General features: G+C 39.0%; 1 protein-coding gene across 1 annotated transcript in view; it reads right to left on the bottom strand.

The window, feature by feature from the left end:
* Positions 1–25,184, bottom strand: part of SGCD (sarcoglycan delta) — a 400,556-nt gene that overhangs the window by 202,504 nt on the left and 172,868 nt on the right. Inside the window, exon 3 of the mRNA XM_081230634.1 lies at positions 15,483–15,584. Within this exon, the coding sequence (XP_081086760.1) occupies positions 15,483–15,584 (102 nt within the window). The remainder of the gene's footprint in view (positions 1–15,482; positions 15,585–25,184) is intronic.

The following is a 25,184-nucleotide window of genomic DNA, read 5'->3' as shown; positions in this document are numbered from 1 at the left end:
AAGACTCCAGAAAATGCTTCATGAGGGAAGAAGTCAGTTTAACTATTTACCAGTCCCAGAGGGCACAAAGGCACCCAGTCGAGTGACAAATATTCCAACCTCTACCATAACCACTACCCTGGTAGGGTCTTAAACTCTAGCCAGCAGCTAGCAACTCACGAGATGAGAGCACAGACAGCTGAAATAAATCCAACCCCTACTCCCAAAGGTATGGAGTCACCAGTTAAATGCTGTATCTAGGGAAAAGAAACAAATACTTAACTTTGAATGAGATTTGAAGTGATAAATATCTCACATGAGACATCTAAAATTTCTGAAGTGACCTGTACTTTGTCCCTTAAATACCACAACACTGTTAACTTTTAAGTGGGCCAAAAAATCCACTAGGAATTGCCCAAGTTTTTATGGGGGAGAGACAGGGGAAGACCATTCCCAACTCAAATTTCAAAGGAATAGTGAAGACAAAAATAAAGATGCATTTTGATCATGAGTTGTGCTTACTGAACATACAAGTTACATATTTATTCAACAAGTATTTGTTGAATGCCAATCACTGTGATAGACAATGAATACAAATAAGTCTTACAATAGGACTCCTGCAACAGAACTACAACAGAACTCTGTACTCCCTGTACAGAGTTTGCAAAGCAATGGGATAGAATGGGGGCTTCCTTGACATAATCTGTTCTCAAGACAGATTGATACAGAGATAGAAAGCACATGCTTTGGGGTAGTTCATACCTGGATTTGAATTCCTATTGCTCCTTAGATGAGCTGGAGAAAATTACCTAACTATTTTACACTTCAGTTCTCCTTGCCTACAAAACGGAGGTAATGTAATCTACCTTTTAAGATTGCCAAGAGGATTTAAGGAAAATGTACAGAAAGCACACAGTATACTTGACCTGTAAGATCTCAAAAACTAGTAGGGGACATTACCAACAAGATAGCGATGTGAGTAGTAAGCCTTTAGAATCAAACAGATAAAAATAAATGGATATTGCCACTAAATATCTCCACCATAAAAGTTAAAATGAAAGATTCAACAGAAAGTATTAATTCTTCTTAAATAATTTACGTCTCCTTACTCATCTTTCTAATACTTGATAAAAATCCCCACTCAGTTGTCTGTAATATTTTTATTTCCTGGGCTTTTATTATATAATAAATAATATATTATACAATCAGTGCCATATAATCTAGGATTCAATCATCTCATTTCCTATGCTTTAATTGTCTTTTTTGTACAAAGTTTCATCTCCCAAATTATATTGTAAGAGCTCACTGAAGATAGGGCAGGCAATAATATTCTGCTTATTTGCTAGAATGTTTTAGATCTTCAACAGATATATGACAGAACTGAATAGAAAAGATTTAAGTTTTAAGATGTGTCAATGTGTAAAAATGCAGGCTATTCTGAGCTGCCACTGTAAGCCCAAACACAAACATGGCGGTCTTTGTCATTGCTTCGTAAACTGGGAAACACTCTCAGGGTCAAAGCAGAAATCCTTCTTGATACCTGCACACCACCTCTGATGAGAAACTTCTGGCCTTGAGGTTCCACACACTATGACAAAGACAGGCAGGTACAGAACAAACTTTCTCCAACAATGCTTCAAGTTGAATTTCAACATGGAATCTCATTGAGTCTGCCGACGGCATTTTGAAAAGAATTTCATTAAATGTTGCTAACATGTCATAAGTTCCCTTAAATGGAAGGGTAATGGCTCATAACATTTGTAAGCTTTTTAATTTCATGGAATATGAGCAGCATAATCAGGACCTATTAAAGTCAATCAACTGTGCCAAGTGGGGCTACCTACCTTTGCTTTTGTTTCTATTTTCCTTGTGGGTACACCCTGTGGACCAAGAGGCAACAGTCCCAGTATCATTCTTTAACGCTAATGCTGGTGTGTGATGTCCTGAACCTCCTCTGATGAAACCATCACAGCAGCATTTGCATGCCTGGGATGAATAGACACCTCTTGGGAAATGGCTTTTGGCTTCTGGGAAAGAGAGATTTCCCTTTCTATTTGCTTCGGCTCAGAAGGTGCAATTTTGGTAGGATTCAAAATCAGTCATCTGACAAATGTAACAGGAATTAATAAATAGAGATGACTATAAGAAACTTTATTTATATTTTCAGTGACACAGTGGTGCCCAAACTATTAATCCTTCAAGACCAGTCTCCAGGTTTCTTCTACCATGAAACCTTTAATTACAGTAGTGGCCATTTATAAGGGCTAAATTCCAGGCACTGTCCTAGGCACAATGTATATGTTTTCTCATTTAATTTTCAAAACAACTCTATGATGCTTTCAGCTATCCCAGATTATGTATAGAGAAACTAAAGTTTGAGACATAAAGTAATATGGCCCAAGTCACAAATCTAGTGAGTAGCAGAGCCAAGCTTTAAACCCAGTTTTAGTCTGACTCTAAATCATGGGTACTTTTCTTTCTTTCTATTTTTTTTGGCCACGCCATGCGGGATGTGGGATCTTAGTTCTCCAACCAGAGATCAAACTCGTGCCCCCTGCACTGGGAACACAGAGTCTTAACCACTGGACTGCCAGGGAAGTCCCTGGATACTTTTCTACTATGCTATGTTGGCTTCACAATCACGCTGATGCAAGTCTTTCCGTGGGAATGCAGATATCTAGAGAGAGCTTTTTCATATGGGGACAAGAGGGTACCAGGTAGGGTGATGATCCAGGATAGCTGAAGGCTAGAGAGTCAAACAGGGAGAACTCACCCCACAGTCGAGGGAGAAAGCACACATCAAAGTTGGAAAAGCAGAACTGAGGGTAACAAACCACCTTAGGACAAGGCCACACACAGAAGGCTGATTTAGAGTGAGGACGGCTGGGAACAGAATGGAGTAGGGGATGGGCTAGGGTAAGCAGTGTTACACTAAGACTGAGAACACATGGAAAAGTTAGGGTTCTACTTTTGTGCCCTGCTGGCTGCACAGGCAGGGCACATCTGATGGCTTGATGGAGTTGGGTAGGACCAGATAAGCTCATCGTATAAATCTTTACTGCAAAAAACCCAGAATGATGGTTATATAGATGGTGTCCAAATATAGTGTCTGCATTTAATTATAACTTATACAAATGATCAGGAAAACATTCAGCTATTCCCTAGGCTGCCACTAATGACTACTGGACCAAGAAAATATACTAATTAATAGTGTATGACATGCACATACATGCACATACTCTGAATGACATGCACACCTACCATGACACCTGAAGGAGATGAAAGAAAAATGTTCATTTTAAAAGAGGAAGAAAATTTTATCCAAGATAACTTGCTGCATTATGGGTATTACTGTATTTTTAACAATATTGCTAAGAAATGAAAAAAACAGTTCAAGAGATAAGAATAGTAGTGGGATCTTGTACATATTTAAAGAACTTGTAAAAGAAGCTGAACTTAGAATGAAGAAGACAGAATCCTTTCTTCAAAGGGGTTCCCAGAGGTAATTAAGCCCCGATGTCCTAAGGCATACATTATACATAATGAGTTAACTTCTGTTTTATGAATCTACAATGGTACTAGATATTTGGAGAACTGGAAGAATTAAGAAAATGGTCACTTATATTTTCCATGTTCTGTAGTTTCAGATAAGGAACCAGAGTTAACAAAGGCCAGGTCTTTGGAAATTCTGTATTTCTATAGGTTTTTATTACTTCATATTAGCTCCACTTTGGTGGGTTTAGAATGAGAAACCAGTAACTTGTAGTCTGAGTTCTGGACAAAATCATATCTGCAGAACCTAAGATCTCTGGAATATCATGATATTTTTCTGGAGTCAGACTTCATTAGCACATGGATCTTTGATTATTTCCAGATAGATACTGTAATATAATTCTAATAGAAGGCATGACCAGAGAAAAGTAATGGTGTAGTGGGAGATGGTACAGTTTAGGGCATCTGTGGTTGGAATGGGGAAAAACTGGCCTCTACAGGAAGCTGTGACTGTGTGAGGCCTATGCAACTATAGAACAGAACGGGGTGGGGAATGGCCAGAGAAGTAGCAATTGGCAAAAAAAAAAAAAAAAAAAGGAAGTAAGATGCTCTATTCATGAAACTAGTAAGGGTCCTACATGTTTCTTTGGGTTGAAGGGAAAGCAAGTTAGACAAACAGCACAGATCAACACATAAATACTGTCTACTGTCCTGAGATAATACAGCATTCCAGTTAAGAATGTGTGTCAACATGAGTTGGAATATTAGATGCATGTTTTTCCTTAACCCTTCCATTTGACTGCTTCTCTCTAAATGGAAGATCAAAATGATAGGTCCTTTCTAGTGATACTCTAAGGAATGAATGAAATAATTTTACGTGAAAACTGTGGCTATTAGCTATTACAACAGGAGGGTTTAATTTCATATTATTTTGATTCAAATTCAGCAAATACTTCTGAGCAATTACTATGAGCAAGGCCCTCTGTTAGGTGATTTAGAACCTATTAGTTCACCTGATCTCCATAACAACAAATCCTTTAAGATGATTTAAAGTTAAAGATATTCCATATTAGAACAGCCAAACCCTCAGGCACTTAGCAACACTTTAACCTTTTCTAACCATTCCCCATTTCCTGGTTGCCATTTGCTAGTTATCTCAGTTAAAGAATGGTCCAGGCATCTGCAGAGCATCTTTCCTTCCTCTCCTTGGCTTAGCCTCACTGGTTCTCCTGACCATTACATTTTACTCTACCAGGTTGTGCACATAAAGCCCTGGATACTATACTTTGTGGTGATGTAAGGACTTTACAAGGGTAATTTTAAAGACAAGTGCGCTTTTGGCCATAAGGGCCAAATTAAAAATCAAAACCATGTAACATTACCATAAGTCAACACTGCTGGATCCCGCAGGATCATGAGCCCTGTGTTGAGTTGTGGTGGAAGGAACCCAAATAGAAACAGTCCCCGTTTCCTTCACCCACTAAGAGCGAGCAACTGACCTGCACGATCCAAGACGTGTTGGCATCGGCCACCTTTTTATACTAACTCGGTTGTAATGTAGTCTCATTGTGTTTTCTTTTCATTAAACTTCTTCCTGTACCTCCCTAACCAGAGTGCTGCTAAGATAGGGTCAAAGAAACACTTTGTGATTTAGCAAACTCTCTGGGGCAGCCATAGAAAGCATGGGGGTACATTCCACATCTCAGAAAACTCAGACGGTAAAACCAGTCCAAAAAATTCAAGACTGCTATAAAATAAATGAAAAACCTTGGTTTGTTAACAACTATAGTCAGAAACAAACATGGGGACTATATATCCATCCAGTGATATGACTACTTATGCATTAACAACTTAAAAATAAAGCCAGCTCCATTTCTCATCTATTAATGAGTGACTACCTAAGGATAATTCATCTTCCCATAAAATTCCTCTCATATTTTTTAACGTAACTGCCTGAGCCTTAACTGAGGCCTAAAAGCAATCTACACAGCTTGTTAGTAGAAAACTGCAATTATCGTACCATCTGTACTTGTCTGTTACTGTAGAGAGATGCCGCTTTTTATTTCCATGATTCTGATGTTACAGAATGGAAGCTGTGGCTTACTAGGTGGAGAAATCTACCATTACTGCACCAAGCAAGGAAGGAAACTGGGCAGTGTGCTTGTCTGATTCTTTCCACATGGCGATTTTCATCACCATCTACCTCTCCCTCTTCAACTCCCTCCAAAATGCAAAAAGTACAAAATGCAAAATATTTATCGGTTTTAAAAGTCTCATTTACTTTGTGGACCAAGTGGTATTTGCCTGGAGGCAGAATCATTGCCGATAAAAACAGAAGCATTCATGGAGATGGAAAGTCTCACACTCATAATTTAGGCAACTGCCATTTAAAACATCACTGGTAATAAATTACAGAGCAATGTGTCAAAAGGCTACGCTCAGCTGTTGGTGGAGATCACAAAATCAAAGAGTAAGTATTTGCTTATAATTTCACATGGCAAGGAAGTGTTTTTTCAGCCTCTGAAATAACATCTCCTGAGAAATTATCAGTGTTTTCTGACAATGAACAAGTTTTGTTTTTGTTTTGTTTTGTTTTAAAATTAAGACTAACTACAACACACCCACAGCAATTACAAAGTGCTGGGTGCAGCAAGAGTTTCCAGATGAGTAGGTTTTGATTGAAGCATTAAGAAAATCTTTTTTTTTTTGCCAAGGTTTTAGGAGTGAAGAACAACAAAATACTTAAGAATGTATTAAAATGTCCTTCTTCCTTAAAGCTACAGATTCTCTCTCCATTACTCTCCCCCAATACTCAACAAGTATTAGTGGCTGTGAGGTGCCACCTAACCAAAGTATTCCCACTTACTCCTACCATTTAAGGAACATAAACCAAATGACAATAGACTCTGGTATGTACTTTTGCTTCTTCAATGTTATTTATGAAATAAGCGAGAAGCAGTCTCACGTCACATAGTGGATGTTCCAGAAACCAAAAGAGTGAGAGGATGCTGACATGCCATAGTGATGATGAAGAGAATCTCAAAGATGTGAAGGGCTGGAAAGTGCTAATTTTGTTATCTTCACCTTTCCTGTCTGTAACACACAGCTCCATGTTCTGGAGTTTCCATTAGCCTGTGGATGGCACAAATAAAGTCTTAGAGCAGCACAAAAGAGCAAGGTAGGGAAAGATGGGCTTTCAGTACCTTTAGTACCTCTTTTACCTCTTCCACCTTGTCTGTCCGGTTCCCCCATGGTCTCCCACCATATAGTTACTCACGCCATCTTCTACATAACACAATACTTAGTATGAGGCGGATAAAGAAACTTATTCAAACTAAAGCTCCTATAAAAGAGAAATTTGTCTTTATCTCCCCACCTGAGAGGCTCTTAGAGAATCTTTGAGTTAGAAGGATCCTAAGAGAACAGTCATTTATTCAAAAAGCCAAACAATCAACGACAACAACAATTTGCTTTCCTTCCATATGAGAGACACTAGTTAGAAACCAGGGAAACAGTGGTAAACAAAGCAAATAATAATACTAACAAATTTTAATAATCAAAAATTATCATACTGAAATTTTATATAGTGCTTTATACTCAGAGCAATATTCTACAAACAGTAACATTTACCTAATAAATTTTACATAATTATGTAAAATAAATTCACTCTTACAATCCTGTTATACACTTATGAGGTAGTGCTGCTATTAGGCCCATGTTACAGATGAGGAAAATGAAGCGCAGAAAAGGTCAAGTAATTTGCTTGAGGCAACACAGATAGTAAATGGTGGAGCCAAGATTTAAATCCAGGGAGGTGGCATTCCAGAGCCTGCTCTTATACGTCACTTAACAACTGCCTTTCTCCATCCCTGCCATCATGGAGATTATGCAGTAATAATGGGAAGCAAACAGGTTAAGTATATAAATATTTAGTCATTTAATATATACATATGATATATAAATATAAATTAATATACCTAAGTAATATGACATGATATCATATCATGGCAGAAAATAAAGCTACTAGGTAAGGGATATATTTTCAATGGGTGGGCAAGGAAGCTGTCCATCAGGAGATGCCATTTGAGCAGAGGCCTGGATGGAGCGAGGCTAGGTTTTCATCCAGCCTGGTGTTTTCGGACTGTGGTGCACGGACCCCCCGCCCAGGGCCTGAGCATCCTGTGGCTGATGACAGGGAGACTGGGTGGGCAGGGCAATGTGCTGCAGCACCCCAGCCCCTGCCCAACCACAGGAGCTCAGCTTCCATCTGGTCCAGATTTAGGGTTCTAAGTAAAATCTGACTTCAAAAAGATTCCATGGCTTTAAAAACAATGTTGTAGAAAACCACTGAGAATGCCCAACCTCTTTACGTCAGACACACTGAGAGCCAAGAGGAATGACTTGCTCCAGAGCTTGGTGCTGATCCCAGCAGGACAAGAAGAGCATCTGGATTCCCCTACTTTGAGTCTAGCGTACTTTCTGGAATACCGAACCGTCAGCTGTAACTCTCCTCCCATTCAGTACATTGTGTTCATCTCTAGATGGTATAGACAAAAGGTTTTATCCAAGTGACTGTGTCTCTCTGTTTGGAAACTTCATAACCAAACTCCAGGCTTGTCAAGAACTGCACGCATGCTCTTGCCTGTCTCCTGTATTTATTAAAGTGCCCCTACCTCTGCCTCTTATTCTAATTTATATTTTTCCTGATCTTAACCTATTATATCTTTTCTTACTCTTAACCTATTATATCTTTTTTTTTTTTTTTTTTTTTTTTTGCGGTACGCGGGCCTCTCACTGTTGTGGCCTCTCCCGTTGCACAGGCTCCGGACACGCAGGCTCAGCGGCGGCTCACGGGCCCAGCCGTTCCGCGGCATGTGGGATCCTCCCGGACCGGGGCACGAACCCGTGTCCCCTGCATCGGCAGGCGGACTCTCAACCACTGCGCCACCAGGGAAGCCCCTATATCTTTTCTTACTCTGTCCCCGTACATATTTCTTACAAGCTATTGTACTTCAAATCCTTTGTGGAAATGTGTATGTGCATAGGGGAAGGAATACTTGCAGTAGGGGTCTGGCATGAATACAAATTTCTGAGTCTTCAAATAATTGAGATTCTAATGGTGGAACTTTGGTCACCACAGCAGACAAGAAAATTTGGGGTGCAGTCTACTTGCCCAGTGGCCTTCAAACAATATAATTAGACATTCTCAACCTTATTTGAAGTTCAGACCTACCTCTTCTATGAAAACTCCAGTTGATAGAGTTACAACTGAGATTTAACCAAAGTCCTCAGTAACTCGTCTATTTCCAGCATGATATTCATTCAAGAAAAGCACACACAGTCAATTTTTCCAAAATTAAAGAAAGCCCATTTAATTCTAAGGCAACCAAAAACCTCTGAATAACTATCTCTGTTTCCCAGGATAAACAAACAAAGGGACCAAAGGATTAAACACTGATCTATTCAAAGTCTGGGTGTCTGGTTTTTTCTTTTTAACAAAAAAAAAGAAAAAAGCAAGCAGCTGCTTCACCCTGTTGTCCATGATAAATGATGACACGTAAAAAGACAAATACATTTCAGGAACGGCAATCTGCTTCACAGTACAGATGGGCTTATAGATGACCCTTCCAATTTTTAATAATCTCCATAATTTATGTGTGAGCTAAGAAATGCAAAGATGCCTAGTGCACCCCTTTGACTCAGTACAAATCACTTTTATTTACTTGGGCAATACTTCATGGTCCAGTTAACTTCTTAATTAAAGACAGCAGGATGCTCATGTTCCATGCAAGTGGCATGGAAAACACTGTTTTGTGTGTAGTGTGTTCAGCTGGGAGTTGAAGCTGAGGAGAAGACACCACGACTTTCGGTTGGTTTCTAAACAAACCAGAGACACGGCTCCTCTTGTTGTAACTAAATTGTCAATGGAGCCTCTTCAGACAAAACTTCTGCTGGTCTGCCATCCTACATTATTTTGCCTCATGCCCAATGCAAAATTTCAACTTTCTTCCCCTTGTCTGCTTCTTCCCCAGTCATGCTCTGTTATGGTTAAAGGAAGAAAGACAAAAAAGAGGCGTGTTCTAGGAGACTCACGGTGGAGAATGGCCCTGGTGGGCCAGAACCTCAGCCTCCAGAAACTCTGAGACTGCTATCTCTTGCCATTGAGCTTGTATACTATGTAAAAACCCACAGGAGCCACACGACTAGGAGAAATTGGTGTAAAAGAGAGAGACACAGGAAGTGAGTCATGAGTGACTACAAATCCTAAGAAGTCAACCTAATTTCGGGACTCCTGCATGATGAGATAGATACATTCTCAATACCATAAACCAGGGACTGTGTACCCCCAAGGGATTTCAGGGGCCCATTATATAAACAAGCTAAACCGGTGGGGTATGAGACAGTGGTGACTGATGGATGCTGTGGCACAATGAAGAACAAATACGCATCTAAAGGAGGCACTGTCTACTTAGCTCCAGTCCTTATGAATATCAAACCACTCTGCCAGATTTTCTGGAGGGTTTTTGGTGAGAATCAAAAAATACAGATTTTTAAAAAATGTCAAATCTTCAGATATTTAAATATTAGAAACAAACTCACATTCAAAGGAAAACAGTGTGTGAGGCACATAAACTGTATCTTTAGGCCGGATTCAGTTTGCAACTTCTGTCATAAGCCTTCATATCAATAGTTAACTTCATAGTGCATAAGGTGGGTCATTTAAATTACTTCGTTTAACCCTCACAGTAACTTGATAAAATAGAGAATATCATCTCAGTGATTAGGTCAGCCATCATTAAGCTTGGTCCTCCTGCATTATCCACTGTTGTTTCCAGTTTCCTTTTTTTAATGCTTGTGAATTCTCTCAGGAACCTAATATGCTTTGCAGTAAGTTATCCCCCATGAGAGGGAAATGGCCATGTATAAGTCAACCTATCGTACTAAAGACAGTGTCATGAGAAAATTAATTACCACATACACTGTGTGTTGATGTGGAAGAAAATACTGCAATCCTGGATTTCAGTTCTGACTTCTGCTGGGCATAACTTGGGTAAGTTCAACCTCCTTTCTGGGCCTGAGGGCCCCATACATTAAATGAAGTCACTGGTCTAATTGAATTCTTAGGGACTTTCAACTTCCAGCATAGATATGGCTTGTTAATTCAGGCTGATAGAATAAGTCTCAATTCACATCATACTAAAATCAAAATGCAATTTTAAAACTCAGCTTTCCATAAAACAAAGAGATGATAGACATAAATGTGAAAATCCATGGTGAGAATGAACAGCTCAGAGTTTCAACAAGCATATAGCAGTTTCTCAACTTTCATAAACATTGACAAAATGGGATACCCTCAAAATCCATTTTATATGTGGAATTCAGGCTTTTCTAGGAACCAACACTCAGACTAGTGTTCATAAAGCACTGGCATATGTGTGTATTAATCTTTAAATGTTTTATTATAGTTTGCTTTTTTTTGTATCATAAAATGAGTGAAAACGTCATTCCTGGATCAAAGGGTATAAACATTTCAAGGTACTTAAGATATATCAAAAACTATTTTTTCAGAAAGACTGCCAGTAATCTATGAGTGCCAGAGCCAGCAAAATTTTTAAGCAGAAGAATGAGAAAAAAAGTAAGCTGAACATTAGAAGAGTGTAACTCAGTGAAAGAAAAATGGAAAACTAAAAGCTATTGAATATGAAATGGGTTTCCTAAGAGATTATCACTGAGTTTATGATTAAGTTTGTGAGTTTATTATTAAGAAGACATGCAAGAAGAGGATGCAAGACCATTTGGTTCAAAGGACGTTCAAACATCAGATGAGATTTGCACTACATGACGATGATGTAGATAGTGAAAAGTATTGTCCTTGAAATCAAATCATCATCTGCCATCATCAAAATCATCGTCATCAAGACATGCGGGTGAGAGTGGGAATGACCATTTCTGGAACACTCATTTCATGTCAAGTTCTGTATTAAGCACTTAAACACTATCTTACTTATTTACAACCACCTGTGATATAGGTATTAATATCATCTCAGTTGCATAGGTAAGAAAACAAGATTTGCCAAGTTAAGAAATTGTTCAAAGATCACTCATCAGTCTAACAGTAGCACTGTTTGCCATCCAAATCCAGTGATACAGCACATGCGCTTGACCATGGTGTTATACTGTCTCTTGGTATAGACAACTTCTAAGAACCCCATTTACATATGATTTCATTATTCTATACACAGCTTTTTGGTAGGTAGAACATCTTAAAATATGTGAGTTTTTATAGACTAAAAAGTTTGAAAGACATAAATAACCTTAAATTTTATATAATAATTTTCTATTTTATTCTGTTAGAGTAAACTCATTTTTGTATCCCTCCTACAACTTTTCTTTCTACTCTCTTCTCTCCTAAACTTCTAAGTTCAACACAGCAATGGGCTAGAACCCCTAAACCCACCCCATGTATAGTTTGAGGGGAGTATGGAGATAAATGCACTGTGCAACTTCCCCATTTCTGTAGGCCTGGCACTAGTATGTGCTCAATAAATGCTGCTTTCCCTTCTCTTGTCACTTCACATTAAGTTATGCAAAGCACCATCTAGTTCCAGCATCATGGGAAGCAAGGGAAGATGCCTCTCTGAAGAAGCAGGGATCTGCCACTTTTGTCCAAAATGATATTTTGGGATGAAAGGTCTCCTAGCACTCATGCATTCAATCTATCTACTAGTAGCTTCTGTCAAAAATCTGTAATTTTATTTTGCAATTATAAAGATGCCTATCACACTGAAATGGGATTTAAATATAGAGTTTTATGGCATTAAATCCCTTAACTTTACAAATTTCTGTGCTAACGCATTCAAGTAGAATTACTAGGGACAGGGTGGTCTTTGGATGTAATGGTAGAATATTTAATTTAGTGTGTCCTTTTCAATCTATTTCCTGAGTGGCATGATACTTTACCACTTAGAAGCTATGCATCCATGTAGTTAAAGCTAGAGAATCCCAGGGCTTTCATTCAATTCCCAGATGGGAGTTTTTATAGAGATGAACATTTTCTCATCAATTTATCTTCCTAAGAGATTGCTATCACACTAATCAATTTGTAGTGACTTTACCAAGTTTGCAACCTTCAATAATGACATGGATACTGTATTGAACATGGTGTGGATTGCTTAAACAATCTCAGCTCCTTTCGGATCAATGAAACACAAAACCAAAATGAAGTCAAGTGTTGCTTCATTAGTTAGAAGAGCTGTGTAATCTTGTTCACTGGACGCTGATCTCTTTTCAATGGGAAAAACAGGAGACACCCCATGAAAGAGAAACAGTTGTGATCCATGGCAAAGTGATAGTGCAGATAATTCTACAGAGAAGAGTCTTCCAGAGGTGGCATGTAAGCAATGGTCAGGTAACATCAGAAAACAACAACAACAACAACAAAACAGTAAGCTGAAGATGCCAGAGTATAGAAAGCTACTACATGTGAGGTTCTCATAAGCATCATATGAGGCTATGATTCAAGAAGCATGGCAAATTCTACTGGTTACCTGCTCACCAATCATTCCCTCTACCGTCTTTGCTCCCAGAACCCCAGTTTTGTTCAGCAGACAATAATCTCTGTGTTTGAGGGAAGGAGAGCCCTACAGACTAAATCCCTAGCTTCTAATCTTGTTCTTTCGCCTTAGTGAGAAGTTTGGATTTTATTCTAGGTATAATGGGAAGTTAACAGAGAATCCTTTGCAAAGGGGTGGAAAGACTTGATATTTGAAAAGCCTACTTTGGCTACAATTTGGATGATGAGGCTAAGAGTGAAAGGCAACAGAGACAGAGGAGGTTATAGCAATGCTGCAGGTGAGAGAGGATGGTGGCTTGAACTGGGGGGTGACATGTGATGGAGAAGAGTGGATGGATATGGGCACATGTTTCAGGTAGAGGCCACAAGACTTTCTGGTGGATTTTAACATATATGCATATGTGCATGTCTTCTTTTCTTCATTTAGAACACATTTATTTTGTTATCAGAAACATATAAGGCTAAAAGCTTTACACATTTGCTGTTTAGTTTTTGAAAGGAAAAATACTTTCTGAAGAACAATGAAAAAATAGTGAATTTTAACCCTTTAATTTTCTTTAAACAAGGATTTGAAAGCCTTGGATTTAACTCACTGCTTTTTCGATATTAAAGTAAGTTTTTCATGATCATCATTACTTTTTAAGCTTCTAATCAAGTGTATCTTTGACTTGGGATCAGATGACTACTGATTTTCAGATTGGCTGGCTGACATATTTTCTAAGAGTCCAATTCCTGCATATGGGCCTAAGAGATATACCAGGTACCCTTTTTCAAGTCTTCTAAGACACGTGTCTCAATTCCTTTATATGACTATGGTTCTCCACCAAGGAAACGTATTTCGGGATATTTTACTTAACATATATCAACTATTCTACCCATGATCTTAAAATCTGCTCTCTTGTACCATATGAAATCTAGCCTGAGCATTTACACACTTATGGAGAAATTGCTAATATAGGTCAGAGAGGTTGGCAAACGACAGCCTGCAGCCTATTTTTCTGTGGCCCTTGAGATAAAAATGGGTTTTACATTTTTAAAGTATTATAGAAAAGAAAAATAAAAGCTGAAAATATTTACTCTCTGGCCCTTTACAGAAAAAGATCCAACACCATAAGAAAGAAATGACCAGTCCAAATTAGTGAGATAAACTAGTTTAATACCAGTTTTTAATAATACTCTTGGTACTTTAAGCCAATATGCTACGGGTTCCCCATTAAATTTCATAGTCACTGATTGGGTAGCTGAAATAATTTGCTCTTCTTGCTGATTTTAACATCATGTCTCCCTCCCTTTCACCAGGCACAGAAGAAAGTAAACTTATTGGCAATTCAGTAGTTGCACTCAGTTTAATGCAATTCAGTAGTTTAGATAGCACTCAGATAAAATTACCCACTGCATCAAGTTGCTGAAATTCATTAATTGCATTAATCAATGCACACAATATAAATGATGCTTTGGGGAACTTCCATGTTATTCTTTGCTCACAGGTGGACGCAAACCAGTCCCAGGCAGAGCAAATACATTAATAATACTTTTCAACCAGCATACTTCACCCCACCAAAAAGCAAAATTGAAAGCCAAAGGACAACCAACCCAAAAATATACTCAAAAACAAAAATTAATTTTGATAATATTGGTTAATAAAATCAAGGTGTCTAGGAATCACTTCCATCATGACTTTAAAAAAAACAACAGAATGAGAGAAGGAGCTTTGGTAGGAGGCTGTGGTTAACAGAGAAGCTTTAGAATTGGATTTCCTGAGTTGAAATCCTTGCTCTACTGATTCATAAGAATGTGGCTTTGGACAAACTACTTCTCTAAGCCTCAGTTCTTCAATGTGTAAAATGAAAGCAACAATAATCACCACCCCAGTGGACTAATCTATGAATTACATTAGATAATGATAATCCATCAAAGCAGCAAAGTGCATGGGACAGAGAACACACTCTACTGTGATCATTTAAACACCATTCTGAGCATAGTTGTAATATATTAAATTGATTCTAATCAACCTTGGCTACCTCGTCCAAATTCTTCATAAAAAATAAATTTCTAGCTCTTTAGGACTATTTCTAAAGATGCCTTTGAACGACTTGACAATTACAAGCAATAGCAAGACTTTCTTGGATTTGTATAGTACTGAACGCATTTCCGCATTTATTTTCTTGTTTTCGTTGCAGCACAATCTAGAAAGTTTGTTAATAAAGGTTATCACCTTCTATTTGGCAGGGATGGAAAGAGGCTCAGAGAGATCATCTCATTTGCTACAGTACCACGGTGGTGATTACACTCAAGATTTCATATTCCAAAGCATCTCACTTACCTGCATTGCCACCCCTGCCCCCAACCTTCTATACTCAGCCAACAGCAAGATAATTTTCCCCAGATTTAGATTCCAGAGAAAGAACAATTCTTTCTTCTTGCAACAGAAACTTACTGGTCGGGACTGGATTTCTTTGGCGTAAAGAGGTTGCAAGAATTCGGAGTCTCCTTCTAGCTTTAGACCTTTTTCTGTGATTCTCAAGTTTCCCATTCCATCCTGAAAGAGAGGCACAGAGATAACATGGAAAATTCGATTAGCCCAAATTTCAAAATACCTTAGGTTTCCAAAAATTGAAACAGAATTACTGCCTTCTTTTTTTCTTTTTTGAGAAGTTAGAATGAGGGGGTTCCAAATGAAGACATGATATACTAGGAGGCATTTTTCAGTGTGATTATGAATATTATCCTCTTTGTTCACTTATTCTGAGAAAATCTATTCCAAGCAATCTTGGAAAACTGAGCAAATTCTCCAAAGAAGCAAAATGTAAGTAATGCCCTCTAGTCATTCACTAGCACAGATGAAGGTGGCCCTTTTGACTAGGCAGTGGCGAGAGACTGGAGGCAGGAGATGAGTGGGGAAAAGAGAAAAAGATGATTTCCCAGGTTAAAGTAAAAGATCCGATTTCTGAAACTATGCAGAAATGACAAACTGGCAGTCTGTTGGTCTAATTCAACCTTTGGACATGGTGTCTTTGGCTCACAAAATATTTAAGGAGCCAAATTATTTACTAATATTTTAATTAATATTTTATTATGCAAATATTAAAATATATACAAAAGGATATGAAAATAGAAAGGATAAATAGCAAACACCTATGGAGTTGCCATTCATCTTTAACAATTATCAATTTATGGCTACTCTTATTTACTATAGCTACTACACCCACCTCCTTTGGTTAAATATAACCATAATGCCATTACCACACCAAAAAAATAAATAAAATCGTTAATAAATATTATCAAATACCCAGTGTCAATGTTTGAATCTCAATATTTTTCTCTTTATATCTGCTTGTTTGAATCAAGTTCCCTATTGCAACTGGTTGATACATAAAATACTAGGTCATCTCCTTAAATCTCCTCAGTCAATTTCTCTCTCACACATCCACACACATAAACATGCTTTATTTGATAAAGAAAACATCATTTTTCCAATAGCACTTCCCACAGTTTAGATTTGCTGAACATTCCCATAATTTCATGTCATGTGTTCTCTGTCCCCTGTATTTTGTGTAAGTCAACAGATCAAGAAGCTTGATAAGATTCAGGCTCAGTTTTCTAGAAAGAATACATCCTAGGATGGAATATGTTAGTTTTCTATTGCTACCATCACAAATAACCACAAACTCAACAGCTTAAGACAGCACAAGTTTATTATCTATATGTTAGAAGTCAGACTCAGGGCTCAAAGGGGTAAAATCAAGGTGCCAGCGGGGCTGCTACTCTCCTTTTAGGAGGCTCTAAGGCAGAACCTATTTCTTGACATTTTCTGGCTTCTAGAGGCTGCCCACATTCCTGGGCTTGCGGCACCTTCCATATTCAAGGCAGCAATGGTCGGTTGAATCTTTCTCACATCCAGTCACTCTGACAATGAATCATCTGCCTCCCTCTTTCACTTTTAAGGACCCTTAAATTTCACTGGGAACAACAGGATAATCTAAGATCACCTGATTAACAACCATTATTCCATCATAACCTTAATTTCCCTTTGCCATGTAATGTAACATATTCACGGGTTCTGAGATGAGGACATCAATGTTTTTGGAGTGGGGGACATTTTTCTGCCTACCACATGCTCGATCAGGACGCACTGAACATCTTTTGCTGTGATGTCATCAGCCACTGGTGATCTCTGCCTAGAGGATCCATTATTTCACTAGAGATTTCAAACTGGTGATAAAATAATTATTTCTTCTTAATTTATTAGCTGGGATATTCAATCAAGAGAAATTGCATGTCATCAACTATATGTTTACCCTAAATTATAGTTTATATAGGAACTTGATAGATGCTTGATTTTTCCTCCTTTATTGATTAATAAAGGGTCTTTGTTGCTGTGCTCGGGGGTTTCTCTAGTTGCCTTGAGCGGGGGCTACCCTTTGTTGCGGTGCACGGGCTTCTCATTGCAGTGGCTTCTCTTGTGGAGCATGGGCTCTAGGCGCGCGGGCTTCGGTAGTTGTGGCTCGCAGGCTCTAGAGCGCAGGTTCAGTAGTTGTGGCGCCCGGGCTTAGTTGCTCTGTGGCATGTGGGATCTTCCCAGACCAGGGCTTGAACCCGAGTCCCCTGCATTGGCAGGCGGATTCTTAACCACTGCGCCACAAGGGAAGCCCTTTTTCTGTTGTTGTTGTTGGGGGGATGGGAGAACGCTTTATCAGAGGGAGTAAAGTGCAGGCAGCAACTCGGGCACTTGGTCTGGACGCAGATCAAGTTGAAGATTTGGTCTTCAACATATTGAACTGGTTACCTAATATTCTCCAAAGATAACCCATGAGGTTTTTATTTTTAAAAATATCATTATGAACATTTTGATTTGTTAATTCCAGTGCAGTTTTTATTCCTATTGAAGTTCTAACTATTCTATTCCTGCTCAGTGGGGGCCTCTTCAAGTCCTTTTATTATGACCCAGTAGTCTTTAATGGCCCTCTTGCTTCTGGCATGACAAGATGTTCCAGGGTTATCTTACATATGTCCTGCCCCAGGCCTGGAACTAGCCATCACTTATAAGAACCTGGGTTCATTTTAGTGGGAAATGGTACTTAGAGACCACAAGCTGAGAGCTTTGGGTGCTCCTTGCTACTGGATTGGCCCTTGTTTATGTGAACAGAGCTAGAAAATAAATTGTATGTATGTTTTAAATGGAATATACCATAAGTTCACATGAAATTTCAATTCAAACTCAGGCCTTGAAGGTTTTCATTTAGCCTCATGGATCTTACAATGTTATTACCTTTCTTCCATACCAAAAAATCCCTGTTTTTAATAACACTAATATGACTACTCATTTGATTTAACCCACAAGACACAAAGAGAAGTGTCAGAAAAACCAATGTCACTACCATACTAACAGTATGATTAAGAAAAACAATTTAAAATTTGCCCTTAAAAAAAATCTTGAGTATGTACTATTAGGAAGGTATAGTCAAATGGCTGGGTTTTAAAGTTGTTTGAAATAATTCTGTTCTGAATGGTCATGCCACCAACCTCAAGTCCAGTTAGGTTCAATTGTTTCATCCGCCCCCCCCGCCACTTCAGTGTTTCATGACTGCTTTCTTAAAGTCTTATGTTTTGTTATAAGTTTGCAAACTATTTAGATGGAACCAAAGTCAAATCTATAAAACAAGATATATTCAAAGAAGTGTAGCTTCTGTCCTTGTTTCCCCATTTTTAATTAATTAATTAATTAATTAATTTTTTGGGTCTTCGTTGCTGTGAGCGGGCTTTCTCTAGTTGTGGCGAGTGGGGGCTACTCTTCGTTGCGGTGTGTGGGCTTCTCATCACGGTGGCTTCTCTTGTTGCAGAGCATGGGCTCTAGGTACATGGGCTTCAGTAGTTGTGGCACATGGGCTCAGTAGTTGTGGCTTGCAGGCTCAAGAGCGCCAGCTCAGTATTTGTGGCGCATGGGCTTAGTTGCTCCGTGGCATGTGGGATCTTCCTCGACCAGGGCTCGAACCTGGGTCCCCTGCACTGGCAGGCGGATTCTTAACCACTGCGCCACCAGGGAAGTCCCATCCCCATGTTTTTTCTTCTCCAAATAAGGGCGTGTGTGTGTGTGTGTGTATCTGTATCAATCAGGGCTCTCCAGAGAAACAGAGCTAATAATATGTTTGTGTATGTATGTACGTACACACACATGCATGCACACACATTTATTCATTCACTTTACGGAATTGGCTTAGGAAATTAGGGAGGCTGACAAATCCCCAGATCTGCAGTCAGCAAGCTGGGGACTCAGTTTAATTAAATGAATCATATATATATGTGTGTATATATATATGATTTAAAAATATATATATATAAATATGTAAAGCAATATAAAATATAATAAATATATAAAATACATTTAAAAATTTATTCCTACATTTTTCCCAAAACATTTGAAACTGAAAAGATCTGAATGAAAAATCCAGGCTTTCAGCATCTCATGACAACTGAAAGCCACGGCCAGTCTGAGCCTGCCTTCTCACATGGCCGCCATCGGCTGGAGGTAAGTAGCAGCCTGAACCATATGCTCTCCAGCTCACCACAGTTTTCACCCAGCCTATTTCACTAAGCTACATTTTCTCAGACTCCTGAAGCTTCTCACTTGAGTCTATCGTGTCTTCTCTCCAGCACTGCCATGTGCTCTGTACCTCAATACATTCAGTACAGACACAACATGGCTGGGGTGGGGGAAGGGCTTTGAATGACCAAGTGGAGAATGGGCATTTTCCTCCATTTTTTCCTTTGTAACAGCACTTCAGCCTATGGATGAGAACAGAACTTTCCAGTCAATATTGTTCTTTCATGGATAGCAGGCTATCTATATATTTCTATTTTTGTTACTTGTGGGGACATTTCTGCCAAGCGAGCCCTAAACTGGACATTTAAACCTAGTGTGAGGGGCAGTATGCTGGAGGGCATGTCCATATCACACTAGCAGCAGGTAGCACCCACAACAATGGGAAAAATATCTACCCAGCACCCCCCCCACACACAAAGCCTATATCAGTTATTATGTTGTGGGTTATTCTTGATGATTTCCATTAGTTGGACCAGCAGATCTTTTCACAGAAATGTAACAGAGAAGAACAAACTTGACTCCATATTGAATCTATTCCTTTAGCTCTAACCCTTGTGCTCTGTTGCCTGTGCTTAGTCCTGCTGGCTCTGCACCTTTGTAAAAGAATGTTGCCTATAGCCTGAAATATATGGGATAGCCCATTCTCAAGGCTCTGATCTCTAAAGCTGTAACACTTTTCCATTCATATAAAAATAAAAAGTTGCAGAACAGAAAACAACAATTGTCTTGATAGAGGCTTATAGGAACATTGTGACCAGACCCACATGGACAGCTGCAAGAACAAAGGATTCCTACATCAAAAAGTTTGCAACAAGCAGCCACACTCCTTCTCTTTTAGTATAAAATAAGCTTGCATTTTAACTCAGGTAAGAGGGTTCTTTGGGACGCTAGTCCACCATCTTCGACTGGCTTTCCAAATAAAGTCACTATTCCTTGCCCCAACAACTCCTCTCTCAATTTATTGGCCTGTTGTGTGGTGGCAGTACAAACTTGGACTCCGTAACAGAAACACATCCTACTTACATCTATAAGTAAACTAAACTGGTTTATTTTTTGTGATATGTGTTTATCAAACAAACAAGAACTCTTAAATATTTTTAAATAAAAGATTATATTTGGGGTAATTAGCAACCTGATTTCAAATAAATCTCCTTCCCCTCGTACAGTACACACATGAATCCCCATTCTTAGTATTTATTGATGACTTACTATGTGCTGATTACGTACTATACTCTGTACTTTTCATGCTTTAATCTCATTTTCTTTATTGCTACTGAAACTACCATGCTACCTCTTGAATATAATCATAAGGAAATAATCATATAGACGTGGAAGTATCTGCCTATAGAGTTGTTCATCACTGTGTCATTTTATAAAATAAAAAAACATGAAAACTTAGAAACTAAAAGTTCCATGTACAAAGGGTAAATATGCTATAATGGAATATGATATAGCTCTTGCAGAGGAACATTTAAGAACATAGGTCAATATTCATAATCCATTATTAAGTGAAAAAAACAATTAACAAATGAATATATATGTATATTTCATGCCACTCTTACATAACTATATATACATATTCATATACATACTCACATACAATCATACATGCACTTAACAGGAAAAATTCTAGAGGAAATTTCCTAGGAGAAAAATTCTACAAAAGCATAATCTTAAATGTTAAGGTTAACTATTTTTGCATGCCTAAAATATGAGTGCTTATTATTTTCTTCTTTTTGCTTTATCTGTACTTTATAATTTTCTATAATCACCTTTTGTATTTTAAAAAGTTATAAAACATTTTCACTGATTTATTTTAAAAATCAACCTTTATCAAAAATCTAAACTATGTCATATGCTAAATGCTATACTTATATTATTTCATGTCATCTCCTCAATGATCCTATGAGATACTTATTATTTTCCTTACTTTACACATGAGAAAATTTACTGGTAAGTAACTCACTCACAATTACACAGCTAGTTAATGACAGAATCAGGAATTTAAACCCAACACTTTCTAATTCAGACTACATGCTCTTACTCATTATTCTAACCCAATCTAATGTATGCAAAAATAGTACATTTAAGCTATCTGCTGGATTTCTTAATGCCACTTTGATGTTCACTTATTTGGTCAGTGTGCTCAGCGATTACAGGGAGGGTGATCTCCAACCCCAAGACTAACGCCATCCATTCTTATGGTCAAACACCTTTGTTCCATCTTCCCAGAGTCTTAAGGCTTTTTATTACAACCCAACTGCCTCCCATGCCCAGGACCATGAGCAGAATGAATCACCTGCTATTTCTGGAAAGCCGACTGTGTGCATAAGTATGTGCTGTGAGCCATGGGGAGGGAGAAAGAGGGACGGTCCCTCCAGCCCGTCCTCTGAGCTGTTTATAACACAGGTGGCAGATAGCCAAAGAACAGTCAAGGCGATACAAGCAGCAACATTTGAGAAATGCTCATTTAATCCAACAGTCAATTAACTCCTTTGTAATAGTAGTTTAACCTTTGCGTCAATACCATTTTTTGTAAGAAACTCACTACCAACTTGCCAAATGCCTTTCATTTCTTCCATTTATAGACTCTTCCCACTCTTGTGCCTCATCACTTCATTTTTCCACTTTCCGTCCCAGCCCCTAGGTCTGCCCAAGGTATGTGGTGGGAAAGGTCTTTCAAATAGTGTCAATTATTATGATTAGCCTCTATTTCCAAAATATAATATAATGCAGACTAGAGTAGCCAACTAAATATGTTCTCACATTAGAATCTCTTTTATAGCTCTGGAACCATCACACTGGATTGTATTCACATTGAGACAGCTTGAGAACAGCCTTATTTAAAACCATTCCACCTTTAAGTGCATAAGAAGCTGTGGGTATTATTAAGATAGGAGTTTTAGATCCGTTTTGAAACTTCCCTCCCAGTAAGATGCAAAAGAGGCATTTAGAAGAGTCACAGTCCTTCCCAAGGTAATTAGAAAGAAATAGACCATTTTTTTCCCTCTTCAAATGGTAAAACTTTACTCTTCAAGGCAAACATGAAGATTCTAGCAGCTGGCTAGCTGGCTTGACTGAGCCAGCACTGTCCAGCCAATGGTCCCAAAGTCTACAAAGTACACTTGGGACAGAAGTGGGAAACCAGGGACCCACTGCCATCCCAGGGAGGGCAGGATCTCTGCTGTCCTGTATAGTGCCTAACCCCAGCGCAGCACACAGGAGTTTTCACAAACATACAAGGAGCAAATCCCATTATTTTGCAAGGCCAAAGTTAGAGGGGTCCCCTGTAAGGTCTTCTGGGGGAGACAAGGCCTGGGGGCAGGGGCAGAGGTGGGTGGAGTCTAGGGAGAATCTCCCACTGGGCTGGTCCAAGGATATTGGCATTTGCTTTTTATTCTTTATCTGGGCCAGACTGTTTGGTTGGTTGTTTCAAATGGCCAGTTTTCTGCAAGATGAGTCTAGAATAAATAAATACATTTCAGAGTGGCAGGACGATAGACAGAAATATTAATTTGTTTCTTTCTTCATATCTCTCAGGCCGGACCCCAGCCCCTTCCATCACCATTTCAAATAGGTTTTCGGGCTTTGTGGCTTAGAGATTTTGAGAGCAAAGAAGCAGAGGCAGCCTGAAAGCCATGAGGTTTCTTATCTTTTGTAAAAGGTAACTCTCATTAAATGGACTGTGCCAGGCATGTTGGGCAGGAAGGCAAGAAGAGGAGGAGATATATTTCAACTGGGGATGCACAAGAGATCTGTGTTTACCATGAGTTCTAGAGACTACTGCCCTGCCAGTGTCCCTAGGAGGGGTTAGGACCACAGAGGGAAATGGCTGCAGGGCGCCAGCCTCTCCAAATGTTTCCTTTTCCAGGAGTGGCAGAGAGATCCCTTTTCTAGACCTAAAGGGACCACAGTTCTCCCAGCTATTGCCAATGAAAGACAGTAACTACTGCTCCCAAGGGCCTTCCCATTAGTGCTGGGAAAAACAGTGAGGTGTCAGAAAAAATCCTGAGTGCTGTGGAATGCCCTGCTGGCCCTTGTGGGATAAGGGCTGAGAATGAGTATTATGCTCATTTAAAGAAAGTGTTATTTCTTCCTCCTCTCATTTTCCTGCTGCATCAGCATCGAACAGGTTTTTAATTCCATCATCATATTTTCAAGCCTGAAGTAATGCCAGGTTCTATTTTAGTAAGCAGGTCTCAACATGAGCTCTTGCTGGAGCAGTTTCAATGGAAGGCATTACTTGGTTTTGATCAGAGTAAAACAATTGTATCTATACACAGATTGCTTTAGCAGGCAAGCTTCAGAAGGGATGGGATTTTTGTTGGCTATACTCTCAGATCCTACAACATTGCCTGGCTCATCGTATGTGCTCAGCAAATACTTGTGAAGTGTAAGAATGTCTTCATTGCAAATAAAGCTGCATTTTGAAAGGTGTACTGTGGGAATTACAAAGATGTTAAAACCTAGGTCTAGCCCTTGAGCAGATTCCAAAGTATTACAGCAAGTGTTCTCAACCAAGATGATACAGTCCCCAACAGGTGAAAACTGGTGATGGGGGAGGGTGAAAAAAATCGTACTCTTTTTATGTATAAAGCACAAGTATGCTTATGTATAGAGTACATACACGGCATATTTGTAGAATTAAAATTTCATGGCAGGGGGGTGGAACAATTAGGGGAAAAATGTTCTAAAAATGCTCTCAGGGGAAGGGGTGGCAATAATGAAAAAAAAAGTTGAGAAATATTCCACCAGAATGTTATAGATTTTGAGACTGCTCCAACTTTTCTATATTAAAGGTCTTGAATCTATAAATGGTCACCTCCACCGTTCCCATATTGAACCATCGTCTCTGTAGCTCCTCAGCATGGTAGCAGCACAGGTAAAGAGCAACCTCCTTGATGTAATATTTAACACCTTCTTCATCTGGCACCTGCCACTTCTCCAGCCTCATTTCTTGTCAGTCTCCCTTCACTCTGTCACAAAGCAGGCTAGCAGTTTCCCCAAATTCTTTCCCATTTTGAGTCTTCACAAATGCCCCTCCCTTGGCCAGCAATGCTCTTCCCAACTTTTCTGCCCCTTTCTCCAGTCCTTTTGGTTCTGGTCATCTGTCTTTTATGGGTCTGGGGTTCTTCTCTGAGGTGCCCTCACACTTTACGAGCACCTCTGTCATAGCATTTATCACATGGCGGTACAACGATCCATTGACATCTGTGTCCTTCCTCTCGACTTCAAATTCCTTGAGATGAGGGATAGTGCGTCACTCATTATTCAATCTTCCAGGCCAAGTACACTAACTATAACTAAGTGTCTGAGTGTAAGAGCAAAAAAGAAATAAGCTAGAGATTGTTCAGAAAGTGTACATTAATGCAAATTAAAAACAATAATAAAGCTACCATTTCCATAAGCACTAGGCAGAGCACTTGACTGGCACATCCACGAATCCTCGTGATAACTCTAGAGGGTAGGCACTGTTAGCCCCATTCCACAGTTGAGAAAATTGCTGTTCGGACACCCCGATGGTCTAACTGCAAAACT

This window comes from Mesoplodon bidens (genome assembly GCF_964165515.1).
Source record: "Mesoplodon bidens genome assembly, chromosome: 4".
NCBI lineage: Eukaryota > Metazoa > Chordata > Mammalia > Artiodactyla > Ziphiidae > Mesoplodon > Mesoplodon bidens.
Note: the sequence above shows the minus strand (reverse complement) of the source record. Positions and strands in the feature narration are given on the sequence as shown.